The following is a 22,273-nucleotide window of genomic DNA, read 5'->3' on the forward strand; positions in this document are numbered from 1 at the left end:
AGTTTCTCTTCGACGATCCTTTACTAACGGTGGCAAAAGCAAAAAAAAAAAAAAAAAAACGAGGTATCTTGTTTTTCCCTCAAACACAGAAGCAGATGGCTTTTCACATCCTTCAGAGACCCAAACAACTCACAACAACAGAACAAAGCCAACACAGACATAACGAATCAGGTTTGGTTTGCAATATACGCGATGCTTTTATAGCAAGACTCGACGAAACAAATGGTTTCCACAGATAATAAGGTAGTAGTACTGTACAACCACAGCAACTCCTCAATGGAGAGTTTCTACGTTTCCACACATTCACACAATAGCAAATTCAGGTACTGGGCACGTTCGGACCTTCGTCAGGACTCTGGTTACTTGGACCTTAGGTTTGTTTCCTTGAAACGAACTTGAACCTGAACCTTGCAGAGTTGCAGCTTCCACAAACCAGCTGTTTATTTATCTATCTACTCCGTCCATGCTATAGCGTGTACCCTCTTCAGGAGATTGGGTGATTTTGGCTTTCCGTTGCGCCTTGGATCACGGCCTTGCTCGGTCCCAGGAAGCGCCCAGCCCCAGGCCGATCGCCGGTCACGTCCATTGGAGCTACGGTTACCTGCGGTACACCAACAGGTGGAGAACTCAAGGTTAGAGAAGGTGGCCGATGCAACAATGCAACATTCGATCTCGATGGATCAACATGACTTGCAGAGGACCATCTTGACAAACCATACATAGAAAACCTTTGACACATTCAGAACTACAACAGACAGCCCCCAACATTTTATTTCAGGATTTTAGAGTTCAAACATAATTTCGTAATTTCAGTTATTAAAGTATGCTGCAATTTTGTTTGCTACATAAACCTTTGCGCCAGTAACTGTTGCTGAGCAGGAGTAATCACCTAGCAAACCAGTATAGAAAGACTACAAGGATGGGCATCAAGCGAGATGCTCATGTTTACACGCTCATAACCATGGGTGACCCTGCTTGTTGTCAGGTATGTACATGCGTCCTGGAGCAAGATTTCATCCTAACCATTTCTAGAATCCAAAGTAGTCATTAATGTCGCCATGGAATCATGGACACTGTTTCTCTAATGCACTCAAGGCTTACTTTTTCCTCCAATTATCGTAATTTGTTCCATGTTCAAACCAAACATGCGATCTTTCATTAGTAGCTTCAGTACAAAATTAATGTTATAGGGACTTTGCTTGTACATGGCTACTGGACACAATCTTGAAGCATGTCAGCTCCTAAACCCACTAGGCACTGAAGCAATACAAGAAAATCGTAACTGAACTATGCACTTTATGCTCCACAGTGCAGATAGTTAAATAATTCGGTGTGGGAAAAAAATGCAAGAGGCCAAGAGCAGCAATACCCACACAATGTGCACTGAGTCCTGTAAAAGATGCTCAAGCAACAAGTTTATCTCCACAGTGTTCATCTCAGATTACGCTAGTGTTTATTAAATGAAAAAGAAAAATGCTTTTGTTTTATAGATTTGTAGTACTTCATATTTGAACATCTACTTGTTGATGTACACTGTAGGTAGCGTCCCACTAAGAAGTCAGAAGGCAGTCTCACTATAGTTTTCACTTACGATGACATTCACTAGGACTTCAACTTGGTATAAATAAAGACAGACCAAATGCAAGTGCATAGTGGACGACAACCTATCTTAGAAGGAATGGAATCTTCTTCAACAATTAATAATGCTAAAAAAACAAATTATCTGTCTTCAGAAAGTACAACCTACTTGGTTGATCAAGTCTATTGAGAAGCGATTTGCATAACTTCTTATACAAATATAAAGCACGACTTACCAGAATTATCACTATTAGGTGCACCAGCATTTTGGTTCCAGCCAGGCAAGTAATGTCCAGCATTCCCCTTCCATGATTCCTCAAATCCAGCTAGTTCATCTATAAAGTACTTCGAGTTAGAATTAATGAAAATTGAATCTCAGCCACATCAAGGGAAGCTAGACATATCAAACTAACCTTCATTCAGGTTGTGCAGCGTCTGTGTGGTGTCAACCTTCCCATCTGAATTCAGTTTCCTTGTCAGGGAATGGCCCTAAAAAAATTCAAAGAAAAATTAGTTATACAGCACCAAATTCAAGGCTAATTTGTTTTTGCCTTTTTTGATCCATTAGCAATTGATAAGTCAACTTTGTGCTAGGCACACAATCGTGTGTGCACCGGGCTACTCAATATAATTTTGATTAATCAAGTACAGCTCTGAACATAGCAAAGATTGTCAACCTTATCATGAATTCCACGGGAGATTCTATGAGTGGCCTCTTTAGTTGTTGTATCTGCTTCCTTGCTTTCTTCCACAGTGATCTGCAAGAAGCATAAGTATCGTCACTTCTACCTCCAAGAACCACAAAATAAGGCATCACTTGCAGCTTCCTAAGAAACTAGCTTACCCCATCACTGCCAGTCCGCCGAGTCTTTGAAGCAGTGTAGTAAGCTCCATTAATACCACCATACGTCACGGAAGAGCTCTGATATGTGAAAGTACGAGCCTGCGGCTGCCCTCCACTATTAGCCCCGATTGAGATCCCTGTGCAGCTGGACTTGGCCACCTTCTGTCCCTACAAAGAAACAAATCAAAAGATGTGAAACATACATATCATGCCTTGCAACAACTCCACTGAAACTAGACAAGTAAACCGAATCATCCAGGCTCCTACCATCACTCCCATCATCCGGCTCCTGAACATAAGAGTCTTGGTTGGGTTGCTCGTTACCGTGCTCTGCATTTTCTGCCTTATCCTCATAAACCTCTGTGATCACAGGCCCTTCTGCTGTTACCCCTAGGAGGAGCTTGCTCGATGAACCCATCATTCCCCATGTCCCCGAAAGGCCCTCCCATCGGCCCAAAAGGGCTAGGTCCAAACATGTCATGGTCACCCATCATCCGACCCCCAAATGGACGGGTAAAGAAGGGATCGTCAAATGGATCCCTCCCTCCAAAGAAGCTAGAAATCAAGCTCCTGTGGGGGCCAAAGCAGACAAACCCAGCAAATGGATCCCTGCGCCTGAAGCCTTCTCCCGTTCTGCCCTCTATCCATTTCGCAGAAATTAGGTGGGCTCTGCAAGCATGCAATAGTTATGGTAGTAGTGAGTTACTCGCAACAATTTATCACACACACAGTAATAAGCATCATAGAATGCGAAATTTCTCATGCAAGCATCCTTCCATTCCTTCCCCAAACAAAACTATTGAACTTGAGAAAGGTAGTAAACAATTGTGCTGAGCATAAGCATCGCTAAATGGGTTTAATCAATAAAGAAATTTGCGCCCATATGGGTATCTACCTTTAATCCCCCCCCCCCCCCCTTTTTTTCCCTAAGAAAAGACCTAACCCATCGGCTGGTTCGAGGAGAGCTAATACACCATTGACATGCACGCACATTCCTGGCTCAATCGAATGAATAGAACACCGCCACCAATCCGACCAGCAAGGTATCAAACCGAAATGCGCAACAAGCGCTGGAGACTACACGACGAACGCTCCAGCGATCCCTAACTGCCTAGCAGGAAATTAACCGAAGAGTATATCCCTGCCGTCGTTACCTGAAGGCTGAAGGCGGAAGGCCCCTCCTGGAGCGCGCGCGCAAGGGGACGGCCGTCTAAGGGAGGGATCGCCGGAGGAACTCCGGAACCTGGTGGCCGGGGACGGCTTTTATTTTGGGGTGGTGAATGAATGGGGGTGTGGTCGGATTGGGGAGAGACGAGGAAATTAGCCGAAGGCGCTGTGTGTGTGGTGTCTGGAATTTGCCTTCTCCCGAACGTTCGGGTCGTGGAGGTCCGCGAACCATCCAGACTGCGTGCTTGAAATTGTTACTCAGGTTTTTTTTTTTAAAGAAATTTTAAAACTAACCCCAACTGCCTTTTATCAGGCACTCGAGAAGTTAAATAATTTTACATTTTAATTAAAATATTTATAAGGTATTAATATTTTGTAGTAAATGTATTTAATGATATGAATGTTGATATTTTTGTAAATCTAACTAAACTTTAAATTATTTAATTCTATGTTAAATGAGAGATTTTTTTTGGACTGAGGAAGTAGTAGTACAACGCTAGGCATCAGGCGTTGCAAAGATCTAGGGAGCGTTTGGTTGGTTACCAAACTACGTAGCACCATGCTGCACTTTTTGCGCCGTAGACGAGGCAAGTGTTCGATTCGCTTCCGTAATCTGCCGCAGTTGCGGCATGCCGCGCCCGCAACCCACTCCCGCAGTTCATTTGCGAGGCCACAATCTACCGCAATTGTGGCAGCCGAATTCGACGCCGTAATTACGGTGCGGCCGCAGCCGAGGCGCGGCATCCCACGGCAAGAGTCAAACGGACCCCTACTATCCTGCAAAATTCAATATTAAACAATTTTTTGTGGAAGGAGAAAAGGAAATGAGAAATTAATATATAAATTGTCAGGGATACAACTGTGCATGTCGGGTCCATAATCATACTATTCAAGTGTTGATTTTTCTTTTTTCCCCTTTCATAAAATTTTGTTTACCCTCAAATCTATCTCTTATAAAAAGCAAAAACCTCACTTATCTCTCAATCTTCACATGCAAGTCATCCACATTGTGTACTCCACTAAGTGCCACATCATCCCCAGATAATTACTACAACATCTTCCACTAAATCCAATTACTATTTTTAGTTAGTCAGCATACAAGATATCCACATTGTACTATTTGTTAGTCTATCATATTCTTCTATAATTTAATCTAATTTTCTATAAATATTTTATTTGAAAGTCCTACGGCAACATGTGAGGTATTCTTCTAATTCTGTGTGATGGTAAATCCACTTCTGTTGAATTTTATGTGTTGACCCACTGGGACCATCTAAACTTCTTGTAGGCTCCGAGCATTCTAACTTTGAAATATCTAACCTAATATTTTTAAATTTACTCTAGCAAAATAATGGTCTAATAAATAACTTGTTGATTATATTTTTTTTTTACAAAAATGTCATTCTGACAAATTTTAAAAAGAAACTAAAAATATGACAAAAAAATCCCTTCCTTCCATATGACCGGAAGGCTCATCCCCATCTGTTTTATAATAAATTTGCTATCTCACACTTCGAGAAGTCAGCTAATTTTAGGTCTGACTAAATTTAAAAGAAATAATGTTAATATTTGCATTTGTAAATAAGTTTATCAAAAGAGTATGTCTACTGTACACACGTGTGTTTTAACATAAGCCAACACATGGTTGTTGGCTGTATGAAAAACACACAGATTTCAACATAGGAAAAACATGTGTTTTTAGACTAGTTAGCACATGGTTGTTAGATGCCTAAGAAACACACGAATTAAAACACTAGAAATAAACATGTGTTTTAAGAGAATGCAACACACAAATTCCATCAGGCAAACAAGGCCCACAACTGTTGTTCAGCCCAATAAAGACATGCCAGAAAGGTCCACTAACTAAGAAGACAGAGAGGCCTAGTTCAGCCCAAAGCCCAATAACTAAGAAGACAGAGATAAGATCAGATCTCTTCGTGGGAAAGCCTCTTCGTGGGGAAGCCTCTTCGTGGAGATCAGATCTCTTCGTGGGGGCACAGGGGAAGCCTCTGTCCTCCGTGGAGATCAGATCTCTTCGTGGGGGCAAGCAAAGCGCTGCTCTGTGTGGAGATGAGATCAGATCAGAGCACGGGAAAGGAGAAAACAACCGGCAGATCAAAGATGAAGATCTCCTCTGCGTGGGGGCAAGCAGACCAGAGGAAAGGGGCAACCAACCAACACATTCAAGAGGAACCACTAACCTCAACAGCCAAGGTAAGCACACCGACTTCCTCGTAAAGATGTAATCCAAGATTGATAGTATTTGCTGCAACCAAATTTAGGAATTAGAAATACAGATTCACAAATTAAGGAACTCAAGAAACAAAAATACAGAATACCTAAAAACAAATTGCATATTTCAAATACTGCAACTAGTATTTGCTGCTAATGTAATTATGCTGATTAAACAAGCATTTTTGAAAAAAGGTAAAGTGAAGCTTATATGTGTTTTTGTTTTGTTTATCTAAAGTTATTTAAATTTTCCACTCTTGACCTTTTGATTGAGACTCAGCAGCTAGAAATCATAAATAAATTTATATTCTGTATCTGACCCTTGTCTTGAAGGCAAGGTGTTAGCTATAGGTTAACTTACACCTTAGTAACAGAAAACAAGTATGAAAAGCAACATCAACATAGAATGGACAGTGATTACCTCTTAGTGAATAGAGAGGCATGAAATCTTTAGCTATGCCATCTGCTTCATAACTGCAAGACAATAAGTACCATCTGGATCAGGTTCATTTTTTTAGATGAAGACATGGGTTTATATATGTAAAACCCCAAATCACAGGTACCATCTGGACAAGGTAGTAACAGAAACAAAATAGCTACCTGTACTGGGAAAAGGTCAAGTGGTTTGATTACATAGCATTCAGTCTGAGCTAGGTGGTTCAAAGAGTTCTACGAATTTACACTAGTTACCTGTATTTAGGTTTGCTTGGGGGTTCTACCACTGGCGGTGTATTCTCTATATTTGCGACATCCTCCTTGTCCTCAACAGTAGGAGGAGTAGGAGGCTCAATATTATTTACTAATGCCTGGCTAGATTCCTCTGAACACATAAACCAATTAACACTAGCTGAAGTTTATTTTGCTCACCAGCGATGCGCTCTTCACATTCCTTCAATAGACGAGTAAACCTTGAATCACCTGATGCATAGGAAGAACCCAACTCAACAGCAGCCTTTGCAGTTTGGTATTCTTCAAGCTTAATGCATGCAGCACTGTAAACAAGAAATAACTTAGTACATAGACAAAAAAGTAGCAGAGGAAATTATGGGAGTGTTCATGTATAACTTTTATTGAAAAAAGAAGAGTGCCACTAACCATTTCCGGTAGTAGGCTTTATGCATCGTAGGATCAAGTTCAAAAGCTTCTGCAAGTTTAGTTAGTAATTCCTTTAGTGCTATACATTTATTGTGTTCAAAAACAAATATGCAAGCCAATGATGGTAGCATGAATAACACTACAAACTATGCTTTCTATTTCTGGATGTTTTAATAGAACATGAATCTAGAAAGAAGAACAAGGCTGCAGAAAATGTCAAAGGCGTAATATCAGATTCACAATTATGAGGATATGATTCGCCAAGAAGAAAGCAACAATGATGTAAAATTACTCCTAATTCAAAACAGTTGACACAAATAATAAATAAATGAGAACTAATGGCTTCTTCATTTTCTTGCAGGTTTCAATTGCTTCCCTTATGCAACTAATACAAGCACCAGTCGAGTTTGATCAACTACTTGAGGTAAGAAACACAATTCAATGATGCAATGAAAAGCTATGTAAGTACTCACCTGCTTGCTTTTTTTATGAAGTAGAATAATATGTATGTCACAACAAGTAGATGTGATGATTATCCAACATTAGTGAAGTCACAAGAAGCAATTAAGGAAGTGCAGTCAGCTCCTTACCAAATATTTGCAGGCACAAATTGTTCCAGTCACCTTTCAAATACCTACAGATACAAAAATGTGAGCAAAATCATTGCTCAGAATCAAAAAATGCCAACATAAGAAGGTTATTTTTCGACTATAATATATTTCAATGCAGGGAGGCTACACTGAACATATGATGGAACATATCAGGAACTCTCAGGAAGATAATCAGACTGACTAGAATATGTAGGTAAAATTTTATAATACCAGTACACAAAAATTACAATTCAGACATATGTAAATTACACACATATGTGCAATGTAATTTTAGCATAACATTACTTTAATTTTAATGCTTCATTATAAACTGTGCAGCAACATGAAGAGATGCAAGGATCATTAACAAAGATGATGCTTGGAAATGACAGGAATGAGGTAAAACTATATTATATATGCTTGTCAGACTAGTTATGTTATATTATAAATGGTAACCATTCTCATTATCAAACAAATAAAACAGAATATGAGACTTGAAGATCTAGATGGAATCTTTGGACCACAAACTGACTGGTCAATATCAGAGTCAAAGCTGTCATATGAGGTACATACAAAAAGCTGAGCCAATTTGATTACATTTATAAGCAATACAAATATGTACTGGCATCAAAGTAAAACTTATCTTTGCAAAAACAGGATGGAGAAATGGCAATCGTCGCTGATGATGATTGAGCAACGACAAGCATAGCTGATGATGATAGATCTGAAATTCAACAATACCATTGGCAAACTGATGTATTCAATAACATGGACATTGATGAGGTACATAAAAAATTATCTCTTCAACTATTTCAATCCACACTGAAAAAATTGTTTATATTATAAATCACATTACTCAGAAACTGAGACTGCTGCTAATATATTTACAGGTACAGCATGAAAATCAAGATGACCAACCAACAATGGGAGAAAATGACTTGAGGATCATAGCAGTAGAACCAACAAGTTCAGATATTACATCAACAGTAACAGATGATAATGAACATGTAAATGGTAGCCAGAAACTGACAGAGGAAGAGATTGAAGAATTTATAAAAAATGAGCAGGTTGCAGCATCTGAAGGCAACAATACACCAATCAACAGCAAGTATACCCCCACAACTATCGATGGAATTTAAAAGTAGGGATGATGCTCACCATTTCTTCAACTTCTATGCGTTCCTAGCTGGATTTCAAGTTGCCATAACACATACAACAAGAACTCAAAGTAAGAAGAGAAATAATAAGATAGTCAAAGTGACAATGAGATGCACTCGTCAAGGAAAAGAAAAGGAACCAAAGTGTTTAGAGCAAGAAGAAGCTGAAGTAGACAATGATGTTGGAAAGAAACCGGTAAGAAGAAGAAAAACAAATGTTCAGCAGAAGTCAGATTGTCCTTGTGTTATGAAGGTGAAAGAAGGAGCTATATGGAAGGTTAAAACTCTTGATTTGGAGCATAATCATGAGCTATGCCCTGGAGACAGGGATCAGCTATTTTCTGGTCATAAGTATATGACAGAAATGAAAAAAGACTTATCAAGACTCTGAACGATAACAATATCTCGACTAGGAAGATAGTTTCTATTCTATCGTATCTTAGAGGGGGGCTTACAGCTATACCGATGAAAAAGAAAGATATCAGCAACTATAGGACAAGGCTGAATAGAGAAGTTAAAGGATCAAATATGACACAAGTACTGGATTATTTTAGAAAGAAACAAACTGAGGATCCATCTTTCTTTTACAAGTTTGATTTAGATGAGGACAAGAGAGTGAGAAACTTGTTCTGGACAGACTGTTCTTCTATGAAATATTATGCAGATTATGAAGAATGTGTAAGTTTTGACACGACATATATGACCAACCGATACAACTTATCTTTTGCACCATTTGTTGGAATCAATGGACATGGGCAAAGTTGCCTTTTCGGATGTGCTTTCCTGCATGATGAGATAGTGGACACTTTTAAGTGGGTATTTCAAACTTTCCTTGAAGCAATGGGAGGAAAACACCCTCAAACAATCATCACAGACCAAGACATGGCAATGAAATCAGCAATAGAGCAAGTCTTCATAAACACAAAGCATAGAAATTGCTTGTTCCACATAAAGACCAAATGCTACAATAAGAATATCAAGGTCTTTGCAGCAAACGAAGGACTATACGAAGACTTCGAAGATATAGTGAACAATAGTTTAACGGTGGAAGAATTTGAGCGACTTTGGAAGAGAATGATTGAGGAAAGAAACCTTCAAGGAAATAACTACTTTTCCAAGATGTGGGAAATGAGGAAAAGGTTTATCCCGATCTACTACAAAAAAGACTTTTCCCTTTCGTACAGACCACATCCAGGAGTGAGGCAACAAATGCGAGGTTCAAAGACAATGTAGGGCCAACCTATAATATCATCAGCTTTCTAAAAGAGTACAATCAGATTGTTCATACCATAAATCGAGCAGAAAGGCTAGAGGATAGCTATAACAAGCAGAAAAGGCCAAAGGAATTTATATTCGGCTATAGAATAGAGCAGTAGGCACAACAGCTATACAACAGAAACATATTCAAAAAGTTTCAGCTACAATTGAAGGCAACATCAAGGCTCAACTATAGGGAAACTAAAGATGGAAAAACATTTAAAGTGTGGCAAAAAAGTAACCAGATTCAGGAGGTTCATAGGTTCAGGAGATATACAGTAAACACTGAACTAACACAAGGAGAAGAAGAATTTACCTACATATGTGCAAAATTCAACAAAGATGGCATACTCTGCTCTCATATCCTGAAAATAGTCATTGAAAAGGAAATCAGCATAATTCCAGACAAATACTTCTTAGACAGGTGGAGAAAAAAGGATATGAAGGTATATGTTGAAAGATAAGAAGAAGAAACACTTGAAACAAGCTCATTGTTGACATTCAACATATTATCCAGGAGATCAACAATACTGAATTCAAAAGGATCAAAAAATAAAAAAGCCATGGAATACCTTATGGCAGAATTCAACAAGATGGAAATCAATTTAGATAGAATGCTATGTGCTCAGCAGATGGGTGAAGCACAAAATGACCAGCAAGGAAATAAAGAATGACAAACTATAGCAGCACAAGCTGGAGATCCACAGACTGAAATAGATGATCCAAAAAGAATTCAGAGAAAAGGAAGGCCACCTAAACTTGTCAGAATGAAAACATATATAGAAGAAACAAAGAAGAAACTGGTGGCAGCAGAAAAGAAGAAAAAGAAGAAAAAACAAATGACACAGACAGTGCAGGTATAAAATTTAAGGACATACAAATAGAATTTGAATTCAAATGCAAAAATTCTTATTTATGTGAACTAATAATGTTTTGTAGGCTCCCCGGTGAAGCCAAAAAGAAAGAAGAGGACGGAAATATCAAATGGTAGCACTGATCCCAAAGCCATACCACACTAAGGACACGATGATCAAAGACATCCAGCAATTCACGATGATCAGCAGATAGAAGCAAAATTTAAGTAGCCAACATATTTATGTAATGAGCAGGATGTTACAGACCTTAAATTAAATTATGCCTAGATCTAAAATTATATATGCTAAGAACTACAATTGCAGTGCCCAATATCTGCAATTTATATTATCGGTGATTGCAATTGTGAAACTCCAAGTAGTACAGATAGAGTGATAAGTACAGTTACCCAAATGTATAGATAAAAGGGTCATAAGGTGCCTGAGTAAGTATTTAGAATCTGACCTGTTTCACCTCTCCATACCACAGATAGGGAATAGCGACAAAACCGACAACACCAGGAACAAGGCATAGTAGAGCAGGCTGCAATAAGCCCCAAAAATAATTATAGTATTAAACAAAAACTGACCCTTGAGGGTTGCCAATAATTGATAATTCATAAATTTTCAAATTTCCTTCAACTGTAGCACAACAAAACAACTAAAGATGATTTCTATTCTATTATTGTCATGGTCTGAACAAGCAGACACAAGAGATGAAGCCAGTTTGATTCCTTTATCTTAAAAAAAATTATGCGCAAATAGAAGAAATGGATGGACAGACAAAGACTAATATACCGAACACACCAAAATGTTGTTGTTTTAGCTTCAAGCAGAACAGACAAGAAAAATCCCTGCGCTGTTCGCACCCAATTAAAATCTTCATCAGAAAACACTTATGAATGTTATCTTAGAAAATACAGAATATCGAACACAGTCGATAGTTGACAGGATGCTCATATTTATTTAGAAACCAACAAGAAGAATAGTAACAACCAAGCCAAATAATTGAACTTGATGACATCATACATTGTTGGGAGCTGGCTGCTTATCATGAATATAGATAAAGTATTATCCATTCTCCTCCATTAACCACACACACAAAATTTGAGGGACAAATATATAGATTGGATGTAGTAAGCACCTACAAATGGTGTAACAAATATAGGCAAACGAAAGAAGCATAGGGACTGACCAAGATCAATATTTGGATGGCTTCAAGTAATTTTACAGCGGCACTAGCTGATGGTTGTGAGCTTGTGTTCGACAACCGAAGTGCATGTCACCTCTATCTCTTCAGCTCGGTTCTTTTTTAGATGGGAGCAAGTACATTCTCCTACATGCAACCAACAGAGTAACTAGTGAATTAGTCTCACCACAAGAGATTACACAAATTTTAAATGAGAATTTGATGAAAACTTTCCAGATTTACTTAGCCTTCACTTATTTAGACATACTTGCAGAATATATAGATCAACTAGCACAAAAATGACAAAATCACTGACAGATGAACAAGCACTGCATGCAAAACGAGATCTACAGACAGCACCAAAAATAGCTCCAAAAAAATAAAGTTAGCAAGTGGGCCTAACCAACACACGAGACCCCACCATTCCACTCACATGAGTGTACCTGAAATGGTCATACCTACAAACAAGCTTAGATATACCAAAATTCAAAGAAATCTAATCTTTACACATTGAGAGCAAATGACATTCAATTGTCAGAGGCACCATTTTCTCAAAAGCACCCGGGCAAAGATAGAAAATGATGACACTCCAAAAACAGAAGTAGCACCACCCAAAAAAAGGCCCACAAAAAAAACCAAACTCCATACTCTCTTGGTCCTTGAAAAATAAAAAAGGCAACAAACAAAAGCAACCAGTACAACAGATCTGCAGATATAATCATGAAGTGCTACCTACAAAAAACATATAGTCTACCTGAAAAACAAAATGCAGCTGCCAAACACATCAGAGCTAGCAAATACATCTACAAAAATGCCAGTCTTAGCAAAATCGCCACCCCAAAAACTAGTAAACTTATATTACTGAGTGCTGACACAGGAAGTAGTGACCAAATAGCTAGTATAGAAAGTTCTGGGAACGAAAAAGGTACAATCTTACATGATCTGCCTCCTTACTTGGCCAAAATAAGGTCCAATAGTTCAGCACCCTCACATAGTCTGCAAAAATAGAAGGTAAGACTTAAGAGTTGGTTTTGTGTATAAAGACAAATGGTGACTGTGGTGACTTAAGACTTAATATTTAAGAGTTAGTCTACAAAACAAAGAGATGGGGAACATCTATTTGAAATTACAGGATCATTTATGCCATTATTAGCTACATTTTAGAATAAGGAAGGTCCTAGGTGTGTGCTGGCACAATCACAATAAACAGAATACAATTTTTACTATAAAAAACAAAGACAAATATTTCAAATGTGTTACACAAATCACAAAAATAATTTTTTTCTATGGAAGGACAAAGACAAAAATACGGTGTGTGCTAGCACAAATCACAATAAACAAAGGACAAGGAGGCAAATAGTTCAACGCCAGCATATTGCATACTCAGAATTACAATTGTGGTGCCCGATACTTGCAATTTCTATTATAGCTTATTGCAATTTACTACTTATAAATGTGCAATCAATAAATGGATACTAAACACAGCTTTCTTGTATAGTATAATAGAGTTAAAAGATGTGAGTTCATGATATTCTACTACAACAGCCACAAGACAGCCCAGCTATCCAAAACCATCAGCTACTAGTTTGAGGTTCAATTAGCTGAAGCCAGCATGCTAAACTATCAAATGACTTTATCGGGTAATTATGATGTCAAAAGAAATACAAATGTATTAGCAACCATCAGACAATCAAGTACATAAGTAGGAAATTAACATTAGGAGAATAGGTTAGCACATTAAACTGAGATAACAGAAATACAATGAGTGTATCGTACCGCCTTAGCCACCTTGTATTCGTTAACAGCCTTGTGAGAAGTGTAGGAGAACTTGGTGTTAGGGCCCAATTCAGGGACAATAAAATGGCTGTAAAAGTAGAACAAAGTTTGTCAGAAAAATATTCAATACAAAATCTAAAACTGAAATTACCATTAATAGCAGGCAAATAACTTACTAGTTGGTGTCGAACCACTTGGTCATCTCCATAGCAGGGACAGTGGCATTGCCCCTGGCCATGGAGAAGTAGGTGTCAAACCCAATCTCTCCTCTAGTCCATGAGTAGCGCTCTGGGACAGCGCCGAGCATGGCAGTGTGTGTTAACACAAATCACAATTAACAGATTTCAAGATGTGTTAGCACAAACAAGTCACAAAAGACAATTTGGAGCACACAATAACAAAGAAAGCACACACTAACTGGATCAGACATCATCTTTAGAAGAATAAGAGGGACCTCCACAAATCTCAAGCTTGTCCTTGTCTTCGCTATAAGAAGCATATTTGTTAATCATCGAGCCCTTCCAACAGAGGATCCTTAGCAGATTTGGGGGAGCTCATTACGTTTTCCAGAGTTAACAAAATCAAGATAATAAGCCTACAAAAGATTTCAAAGACATCACTAAAATAGGGTACATATCCAAGACAAACAACAGAATACAGAAACACTTACAGCAAGAAAATATCTACAGCCACCAATAGTGCTTCTATTCTTCTTTCTGTAGTTTGAAATCGAAGCAAACAGCCAATCAAACATAAACTTGGACTAATCCCATTCTTTCACCTTAGATACACCAATCAAAGCACCAAGGTACTACGGGCTGGGAAGAGTACTAGAGTTTGCACATAGAAAAGTGGACAAAGCAACAACCATAAAGTACCAAAACACATCATCATCTGACAAAGTGTCACCTAACAACTTCTCGCCAAAGGTCTTGATCAGAGGTAGAGAAGCCTCATCGATTTCAGAAAGAAACTTGGTCTTTGCAGAGTCATTATGATTTTCCCTAATGTCTTCACCACCTATTGGAAGGCCTAAAAAAAGATGAACTGCCTCTGCAGAAAATGGGATCACTTTCCCTCCAACAACTATGTCAGAGCAATTCAAATTAACTTGATCTGCTATCCACTGCACAAAGCCTCTAGGTGCAGAACAACCATCATAATCCAGCAAGGTAATCTCGAATAATCTTCTTCTTACGCTCATTCAATTTCACAATTATCTCTCCAAAATACTTACTATTGAGCCTAGAGGATGCTCTCTCTGATGTACTTGCAGCAGCACTTGATTTCCCTTTACCCCTGCCTCTGACAGTTCTGTTAATCTGAAAACCGATGCAAAAAAATAATATAAAAATTCCAGTTAAGCTACTAAATTTAGTAAACATGGTGACAAACAAAAAAGAAGATTAGTTAGGTACTGAATTTACCTTTCCAGAACGCATCCGGACGCCAGACCGTCTTGATTTCCCTTTGTTGCCAATAAACTTAGAAAACTGTAAGAAAAAATACTTGTTAATCTAAATATTTCTGATATTTGCTGTGCAGGATCATGTGGCATGTGTGCACAATTGATATTCTAACACCCCTTAGAACTCCCCGTGTTCAACTTTAGTATTTGATATTAGTGCTTAATTTTCCTACTTGTTAATCAATGACAGACAAAATCAACTAATGCTTATGCCCCAAAAGAGTACTTTAAAACAACCTTCACTATGCGTTAGAATGAGCTAACTTTTGCTGATATAAAGCACACTTTTTAAAGAATGTGCTATGCATGTGTTTCATTAAGAGGGGAAACAACCCACAGAAGTATAGTACAAAAAAAAACAGGAAACAGAACAGCACACAAAGTGCCTAGGATGACAACTGCGCTACAATTTAAATACAGGAATCTTCACCACACAAATTTCAGAACATACTCCAGATAAAGCTTCCTGCACATGCTTGAAAGTCTTTAGCATCTCAGCAGTATCAATATCATCATCTGTGGGATTTCGATCCTAAAAAAGGCAACAACATATATCATATTATTATAATACACAAGTGCACAAACAAAACAAAATCAAGTGAACTTAGTACCTCGCCAACATTCATAGAATTAGAGTTGTTTTCTTCTTCAGACTTCATAGCAAAGTCATCCTCACTCTCACCATATCCAGAATCAGCATCAGAAAGAAATAAATCATCATCCATGGCTACATAACATAATAAAAAAATTGGTTAATGACCTCATTGCTAGCTGCAGCCAATAAAAGAAGCAAAACAACTAGCTCGAAAAGTAATTGGACGCTTACAGAACAAATAAAAAAATAACTGAGAGCCTTTCTAAAAAAATAACCTAAAACTCCAAGATCACTGGAATAACTAGAGCCAAATATATTATATATCATAGTTCAATATAATAATTACAAGCCAGCAATAGCTGGTATTCATAAAAAAACCAATACTTATAATATCAACTAACCAAACTATAACTCAACATCATCACCATCGTTTACACTAGGATACCTATATCGGCACAGAGGGCACGACTTATCGCTACCAATCCACTCAAAAATGCATATCTTGTGGAAGACATGCATACAAGGCAGCACCCTCAGTGTCTCCATGGCAGCCTCTAAAGCAGCTTCATCATCATCCTCTTTTCTGATATCTAAGACACCCGAGCAGATAGCACGGACATTATTGTCTTTCAAAGACACTAAAATAGGTTCCCTTTCAACGCGAGGAGCTGACGATTGAATAATAGGGGGGCATGAAGAGCTCCGCATACGCCTGTCCATCTAAACTCAAACGATCAAAGATGAAAATATTAAATCAATGTGTGTCGACGAAATATGGTCGGCAGTCTACCTAGGGGTAGGCCCAAGGTAGTAGATTATCGGCAGACAGATGCGCAAGCCTCAAACAAGACGGTGACGTAAGACAGACACGAGGTTTTATCCAGGTTCGGCCGCCAAGAAGGCGTAATACCTACGTCCTGCGTCTGATTTGTATTGCTGTATGTCAATGAGAGATGTTTTTTAGAGGGGTCCCCTGCCCGCCTTATATAGTCCGGGGGGCAGGGTTACAGATCTGGAAACTAATCCTAGTCAGTTACAATTGCCATATATGGCCGGATAAGGATTCCTATTCTAACCGACCAGGATCCTGCTTGGTCGCCAAATCCGTCTTGATTCCTTGTGCGGGACTCCGATCAAGTTGACTGAGCCGCACGTCGTCTTTCGGGTGGACTGAACCCGTTGATCCGGGCCAGCCCAACCTTAGCCATAAGGGTATAGGGGTTAATACTCCCACAGCTAGTCCCCGAGCATCATGTATTATGCTGCGACACGCCATTTTAACCTTCTCCAACAAGCGAGGCTTGGCTCCTTGACGCCTCCGACCACCGTCATCACCGGAGAAGTAGGTTGTCCGAAGAATGTATGGTGCTCTTAAGAAAAAAGAAAAAGATTTCTGTCCTGAGAAGTGTGCCCACTTGTATTTCTGAAAAGAAATGTAAGTGGTCTTGAAGCATAGCGTCCTTGAACATCAGAAGCGTAGGGGTTGAAAAACAAACACATTCACCGCAAGGTGAAGTGTGCCCACTTAGTCCCCGAGCCTGGTAGTAGGTGACGCAGGCACGTGGTGCCAGGGTCTAAAAAAGAAATTCCGGTGAAGTTAAGAATCCAATCGTCGTACAGGCGATACGAGATGCACCGGCAGGTGCATCGTATCGATGTAGTCCCCGAGCTTGCTGGAAGGCGAAGTATGAGCCTTGTAGCAAGGTCCAAATAAATGTCTCTCAATTGTATGTGCGCACAAATCACATGTAGCCGAGGAGATCAAAACTCCAAGAAGTGGTCGGGAGAGTCCCCGAGCATAGCGGAGGTCATAGCAGGTCCTGAATATGGTAATGGTCGGAGCAGTCCCCGGGCACGACCGTGGTCGGAGCAGCCCTCGAGCAAAAAAGTGGTCTAGACAGTGCCCGAGCACGGTAGTGATCTGGGCAGTGCCTGAGCACAGTAGTGGTCAAGGCAAATCCACGATCGCGTGCGCTGCTTGTACTATTATTTGATGTATTTATTTTTCTCTGCTCTCTGCCAAGTCCAGTCCGACCAGTCTGACACGTCTGGTCAAAAAAGCAAATAGGTATAGTACGTCATTCTGTCTTCTTATTGTTTTCTGGCAAACAGTCGGTTGACACCTGTATTGAGGTGTGTCAGTGTGGGCCCTCTTACACCATCAACGAAGAGGCGCGTACACTGTTAACGAAGGAGCGCATTTATTGGCGTAGATTTCGAGGTTGTGTGAACAACCGTCCGTGGTGCGTGCGCATGACTCCCAATATTCTCGGGCGGACGAAACGACGGTGCTTTTTGCTTTATATAATGTAGATCTAGTAAGTTTCTGTCATCGTTCCCCATCGTCATTCGCCGCCACCACCTTCGTCTTCCTCTTGCCAAACCCTATTCCTCCGATAAACAGTGCCAAAAATCCCCTTGCCACTGCATCCACCCCCCTAGAAAGGACAGAGTAATGGCGAGGAGAGACACCCAGAAGAAAGGCGGAATCATGGCGAAGGAGTGGTGGAAGTCTCGGAGCAACGAGCAAACCATCGAAGACCTCATCGCCATGGGGGTGCTCCACAACAAAGCCCTCGCTGGATGGCAGCGCACCGGAAGGAGAAAGCTTCCCCGATCCACAACCAGGTGAGATCGTGGTTTTCGAAGATTTCTTCAAACGGGGTTTTGGGATTCCAGTGCACCCTTTCCTTCAGGGTCTCTGTTTGTACTACGAGATTGGGATTTGCAATCTGCATCCCAACTCGATTCTTCTCGTCTCCACCTTCATCCATCTCTGCGAGGCGTATGGTGGCTTCCAGCCCCATTTCGACCTCTTTCGCCACCTGTTTTGCCTTCGGAAAAAAGGAAGCGGTGGCTCGAAGATCGCCGGAGGCGTCTATCTAAACTTGCGTGACGGCATGAAGGCCCAATACCTACACTGTCCCTGGAACACCTCATTGGACGAGTGGTACAAGAAATGGTTCTACATCCGTGAAGAGCCGAACACCATCACTCTATGCGACGTGGGGCTAATTCCAGAGAAGAAGAACAGCTGGTCGGAGAAGCCCGAGAACTTGGAACAGATAGCCGAACTGCTCGGGATGATCCTGTGGGGAAGGCTTGATGGCCTGAGCGTGGTCGGCAACTTCATTAGCCGACGAATTCAGCCATGCCAGAAAAGGATTCATCCTGGCTTCGAATACCAAGGTGGCGCGGATCCGACAAGGACCAGGAAAGAGCCGCTCGACAAGACGGAGATCAAGGCCAGGATTGGAGAGCTGTTCAATCTGGCTGATCTGAATTATGTTGCACTGAACGCCATCGAGCACGCCTTCAAGCTGGCTCGACCTCCCCCAAAGGTAAATGACGCTTCCTTTTAAATGTAGAGTCATTTTGTATCAAGAAAATAACTGTCTTTTCCTTCATTTTGTGTCTCAGTATAATGGCCGTGACCGGGCAGGAGTGTTCGTGTCGCCTCCCCCTGGTGTAGAATGGCCACAAGCTACTGGCCCAGCCGCCCAGACCAGCGCCAGGACCGATGACGTTCACTGGGCGGTTCTCGAGACCGTAGAGGATGCCTCGACCAGAGCCACTGGCAAGCGTCCGGCTGCCAGCAAACGACGTCAAGCCGTCTTCCCCCTGTCGGATGACGAAGCAGAGGATGCGGACATCTTCCGGCTCATCCCCCGAAAGAGGAGAAGGCAGGTGGGACCGTCGGAGCAGGGTGGCTCCTCTGGGCCAGCAGTGGTCACAGCACCGACCACTGCGACACAGAGGACAGATGAAGGAAACATGCCACATCATTCTCCGACGCCCGTACCGGAGGTTGAACAAGTCCCGGTGGAAACTGCCGAGCAAGCGGAGCAGGGACGGTCGAGGAGACGTTCCTTCGCCACCTCCTTCCGCAAGTCGAAACTGTAAGTATCTGTATTTTTTATGTAAGCTCTGCATTTTTCATTGGATGCTATTGTCTTCTGAATTTGTCTCTGAATTCATCAGATCGGCTTCCACCGAAAGCCCCGACCAGCTAACTGGGTGCGGAACGTCCTCACCAACAACAGTGGGACAAACTGCTCAGCAACCAGCCGTGGAGGAGCCCATGGCAGGGACTCCGCCTGAGCTTCAGCAGGCGGACGACCAGACGCCAGTCCCCGAGCAGCTGGTCGGGAAGACGACCGAGCAGAATACAAGTGCTTCGAGCACGAAACCTGCTGGGGCGGATACCACAGCGCCGAGGAAGCTGGATCTAGCCGAGGGGCAGCAGCCAGAAGTTGCCCAGAACATGGTTGCCGACGCGATGGCCCGTGGGAAAGCTATGGTGGTCGTGGAGTCTGAGAACTCCAGACCAGTGCCGCCTCCCGAACAGGAGGCTGAAGAGGAAGAAGTGGAAGAAGTCCTGGGCCGTCCCCAAGATAAGCGACAACATATATATGTGTCGCGCTATCGGAACGACGAATGGGTCATGCACGAGGAGATCCCAGAGGTCGAAGAGACCTTAAGAGTCGAACGGGCGGCCAAGCGTCTGGTGACGGAAGTCCAGGTATATTTGGCTTGAGTCCTTTGACCCTGCTGTGTAGTCGAACCGTCTGACGTAGCTTGTCTGAATGCAGGACTTGATGAAAACTGCCAGATATCGAAAAAGGTGCTTCGACCAGATAGAAGGAATCACGACGACTAATAAGGAGCTGACGGCTGAAGTGGAACGCCTACGGCACCAACTTGAAGCCGCCGACCAGGAGAGGACAGTCCGAGAAGCACAGAACCAAAACCTGGTCGGCCAGCTCAAAAACAAAGAGCAGGAGAAAACAGGTAAGTGTTCACCGTATCATAACAAGTGCGGGACTTGTGTTATTTTGTTCTTGACAGTAATAGCTGTAATGCAGGTTTAGAAGCTGAAGTAACCCGCCTCCAGGGGGAGAACAGCCGTGCGCTTGCAGAATGTGGTCGCCTGAAGGAGGACAACGAGAAACTGGCACGCCACCAGTCGGAACTCCAAGACCACACTAACAGAATGAAGGATGACCTGAAAAGTAAGCACTCCAGACCACCTTTCTTATTCAATTGCCCGCATTGCCTTGTCGTGTCATCACGTTTGATGTCTTGTACTGTTTTCAGTTTTGAAAGTTAATGCCAAGAGGCACCTTGAGGCCGTGATCAAGGAGCGTGACGACTGGAAAGCACAATGCCTTAAGGCCACCGAGGAGCGGGACATATGGAGCAAGCGGTGCCAAGAAATGGCAACTGGCATTGTGCCCGTCCTCGACCTTATCGACCCAGCGCTCACAGAGGAAGAGCTAAGGACGCCTCAGCTTGGACTGGTCGAGAGATGCAAGCAAGCATGGGGATGGTTCCAAGACTTCGTGAAGGAGGTGGGTGAGTACACGGGTGCCCATGTGCTAAGCATGGTGCGTGCTCACTACCCCCTGATCGATCTCAAACGCCTGGAGGCCGGGTACCCGAAGGAGATAGACCCAGACAAGGCAGAAGAGCTTCGGACGGCCCAGCTGGACTTGTCGTCAAAGATAATCGGCGATATTAACCTGTGTGGAGGTGGGACAGCACCTGTACAGGGTATGCCGTCGACAAGCCAGCTGGAAATACCATCAGCTACGAGCCAACCAACGGAGCCTGCGGTCTCGACCAGCCAGGCACCAGCGGGGCCATCCCCTTCAGCTCGACTAGCGCAAGAGTCCCCTAGACCCGAGTAGGGTATCAGAGTCGACGAGCAGTAAATGCCATGCGCCCCGACCAGCCAATGTAATAGGCTTAGAGCTGTAGAAGGAGGACATAGTTGTGTTATTGTAAACTTGAGCCTCTTCAGGCAAGCTTGTAATAACGTAACTGTATATCATTATAAGCTTGTTTGCTTTATATAAAACGTGTTTAAGCTTGAAAATTTTTTGTTGGTGTAACTAAGTGGGAACGTGTTAACGTTCTGTTTAGTTGTTACCGTTTTGCTCGACACATCATCCTGAAGGGTTTGTGCGGCCCCGGTTGGCATGTGGTCGGAGTGTGAGGTAACATGACCTGTGCACACGTGGACACAGGACAAGTCAAACCAAGGGGGACCTGCCGATCACCCGCAACGTAGAGAGCGGATCCCGTGCACGTGCTGGGAGGAACCGGAGACAGGATCTGCTCCGAAAACCGTAAAAGGAGTGGTGGTCGGCTTGTACTGGCTAAATCAGAATATCCATAAAATTCGGAGTGACACATTAGAGTGGTCGGAGAAATCATAATTGCTTTATTAAAGTAAATCAAAAATGTAAGTAGAGTACATATCTCAGTAGTTTAAGCATAGAAACATCTAAGCTTGTCGATGTGCCACGAGTTTGGTACGTCCGTGCCGTCCAGGTGAGCTAACCTGTAAGACGTTGGACGTGTGACTTCCTTGATCATGAAGGGTCCCTCCCATGGGGTTGCGAGTTTGTGGACGCCAGCCTGGTTCGTCTTCCACTTCAGTACTAAGTCCCCGACCACGAAGAAACGCTC

At 41.8% G+C, this 22,273-nt stretch overlaps 1 protein-coding gene and 2 pseudogenes across 1 annotated transcript; 1 reads left to right on the top strand and 2 right to left on the bottom strand.

The window, feature by feature from the left end:
- Positions 1-172: 172 nt before the first annotated feature.
- On the bottom strand, positions 173-3,070 carry LOC136527825 (uncharacterized; annotated as a pseudogene).
- Positions 3,071-5,772: 2,702 nt separating this feature from the next.
- LOC136525536 (protein SGT1 homolog) lies at positions 5,773-6,942 on the bottom strand. The gene is made up of 5 exons (XM_066518487.1): positions 6,917-6,942; positions 6,689-6,813; positions 6,512-6,641; positions 6,243-6,295; positions 5,773-5,855 (listed from the first exon to the last, which is right to left on the bottom strand). The coding sequence occupies exons 1-5, from the start codon at positions 6,940-6,942 to the stop codon at positions 5,773-5,775; spliced, it is 417 nt and encodes a 138-aa protein (XP_066374584.1).
- A 477-nt stretch (positions 6,943-7,419) lies between these two features.
- LOC136525537 (uncharacterized) lies at positions 7,420-9,054 on the top strand (annotated as a pseudogene).
- The last annotated feature ends 13,219 nt before the right edge of the window (positions 9,055-22,273 follow it).

The sequence above is a fragment of the Miscanthus floridulus genome, chromosome 19 (genome assembly GCF_019320115.1).
Source record: "Miscanthus floridulus cultivar M001 chromosome 19, ASM1932011v1, whole genome shotgun sequence".
Classification (NCBI taxonomy): domain Eukaryota; kingdom Viridiplantae; phylum Streptophyta; class Magnoliopsida; order Poales; family Poaceae; genus Miscanthus; species Miscanthus floridulus.

Excerpts from the sequence above, each read along its gene's own strand:
- LOC136525536 (XM_066518487.1), bottom strand. The coding sequence starts at position 6,942 with ATGCATAAAGCCTACTACCGGAAATG. Across the intron at positions 6,642-6,688 it reads ATGTGAAGAGCGCATCGCTG|AGGAATCTAGCCAGGCATTA; the intron begins GTGAGCAAAATA and ends TTATGTGTTCAG. Across the intron at positions 6,296-6,511 it reads CCAAGCAAACCTAAATACAG|TTATGAAGCAGATGGCATAG; the intron begins GTAACTAGTGTA and ends ATTGTCTTGCAG.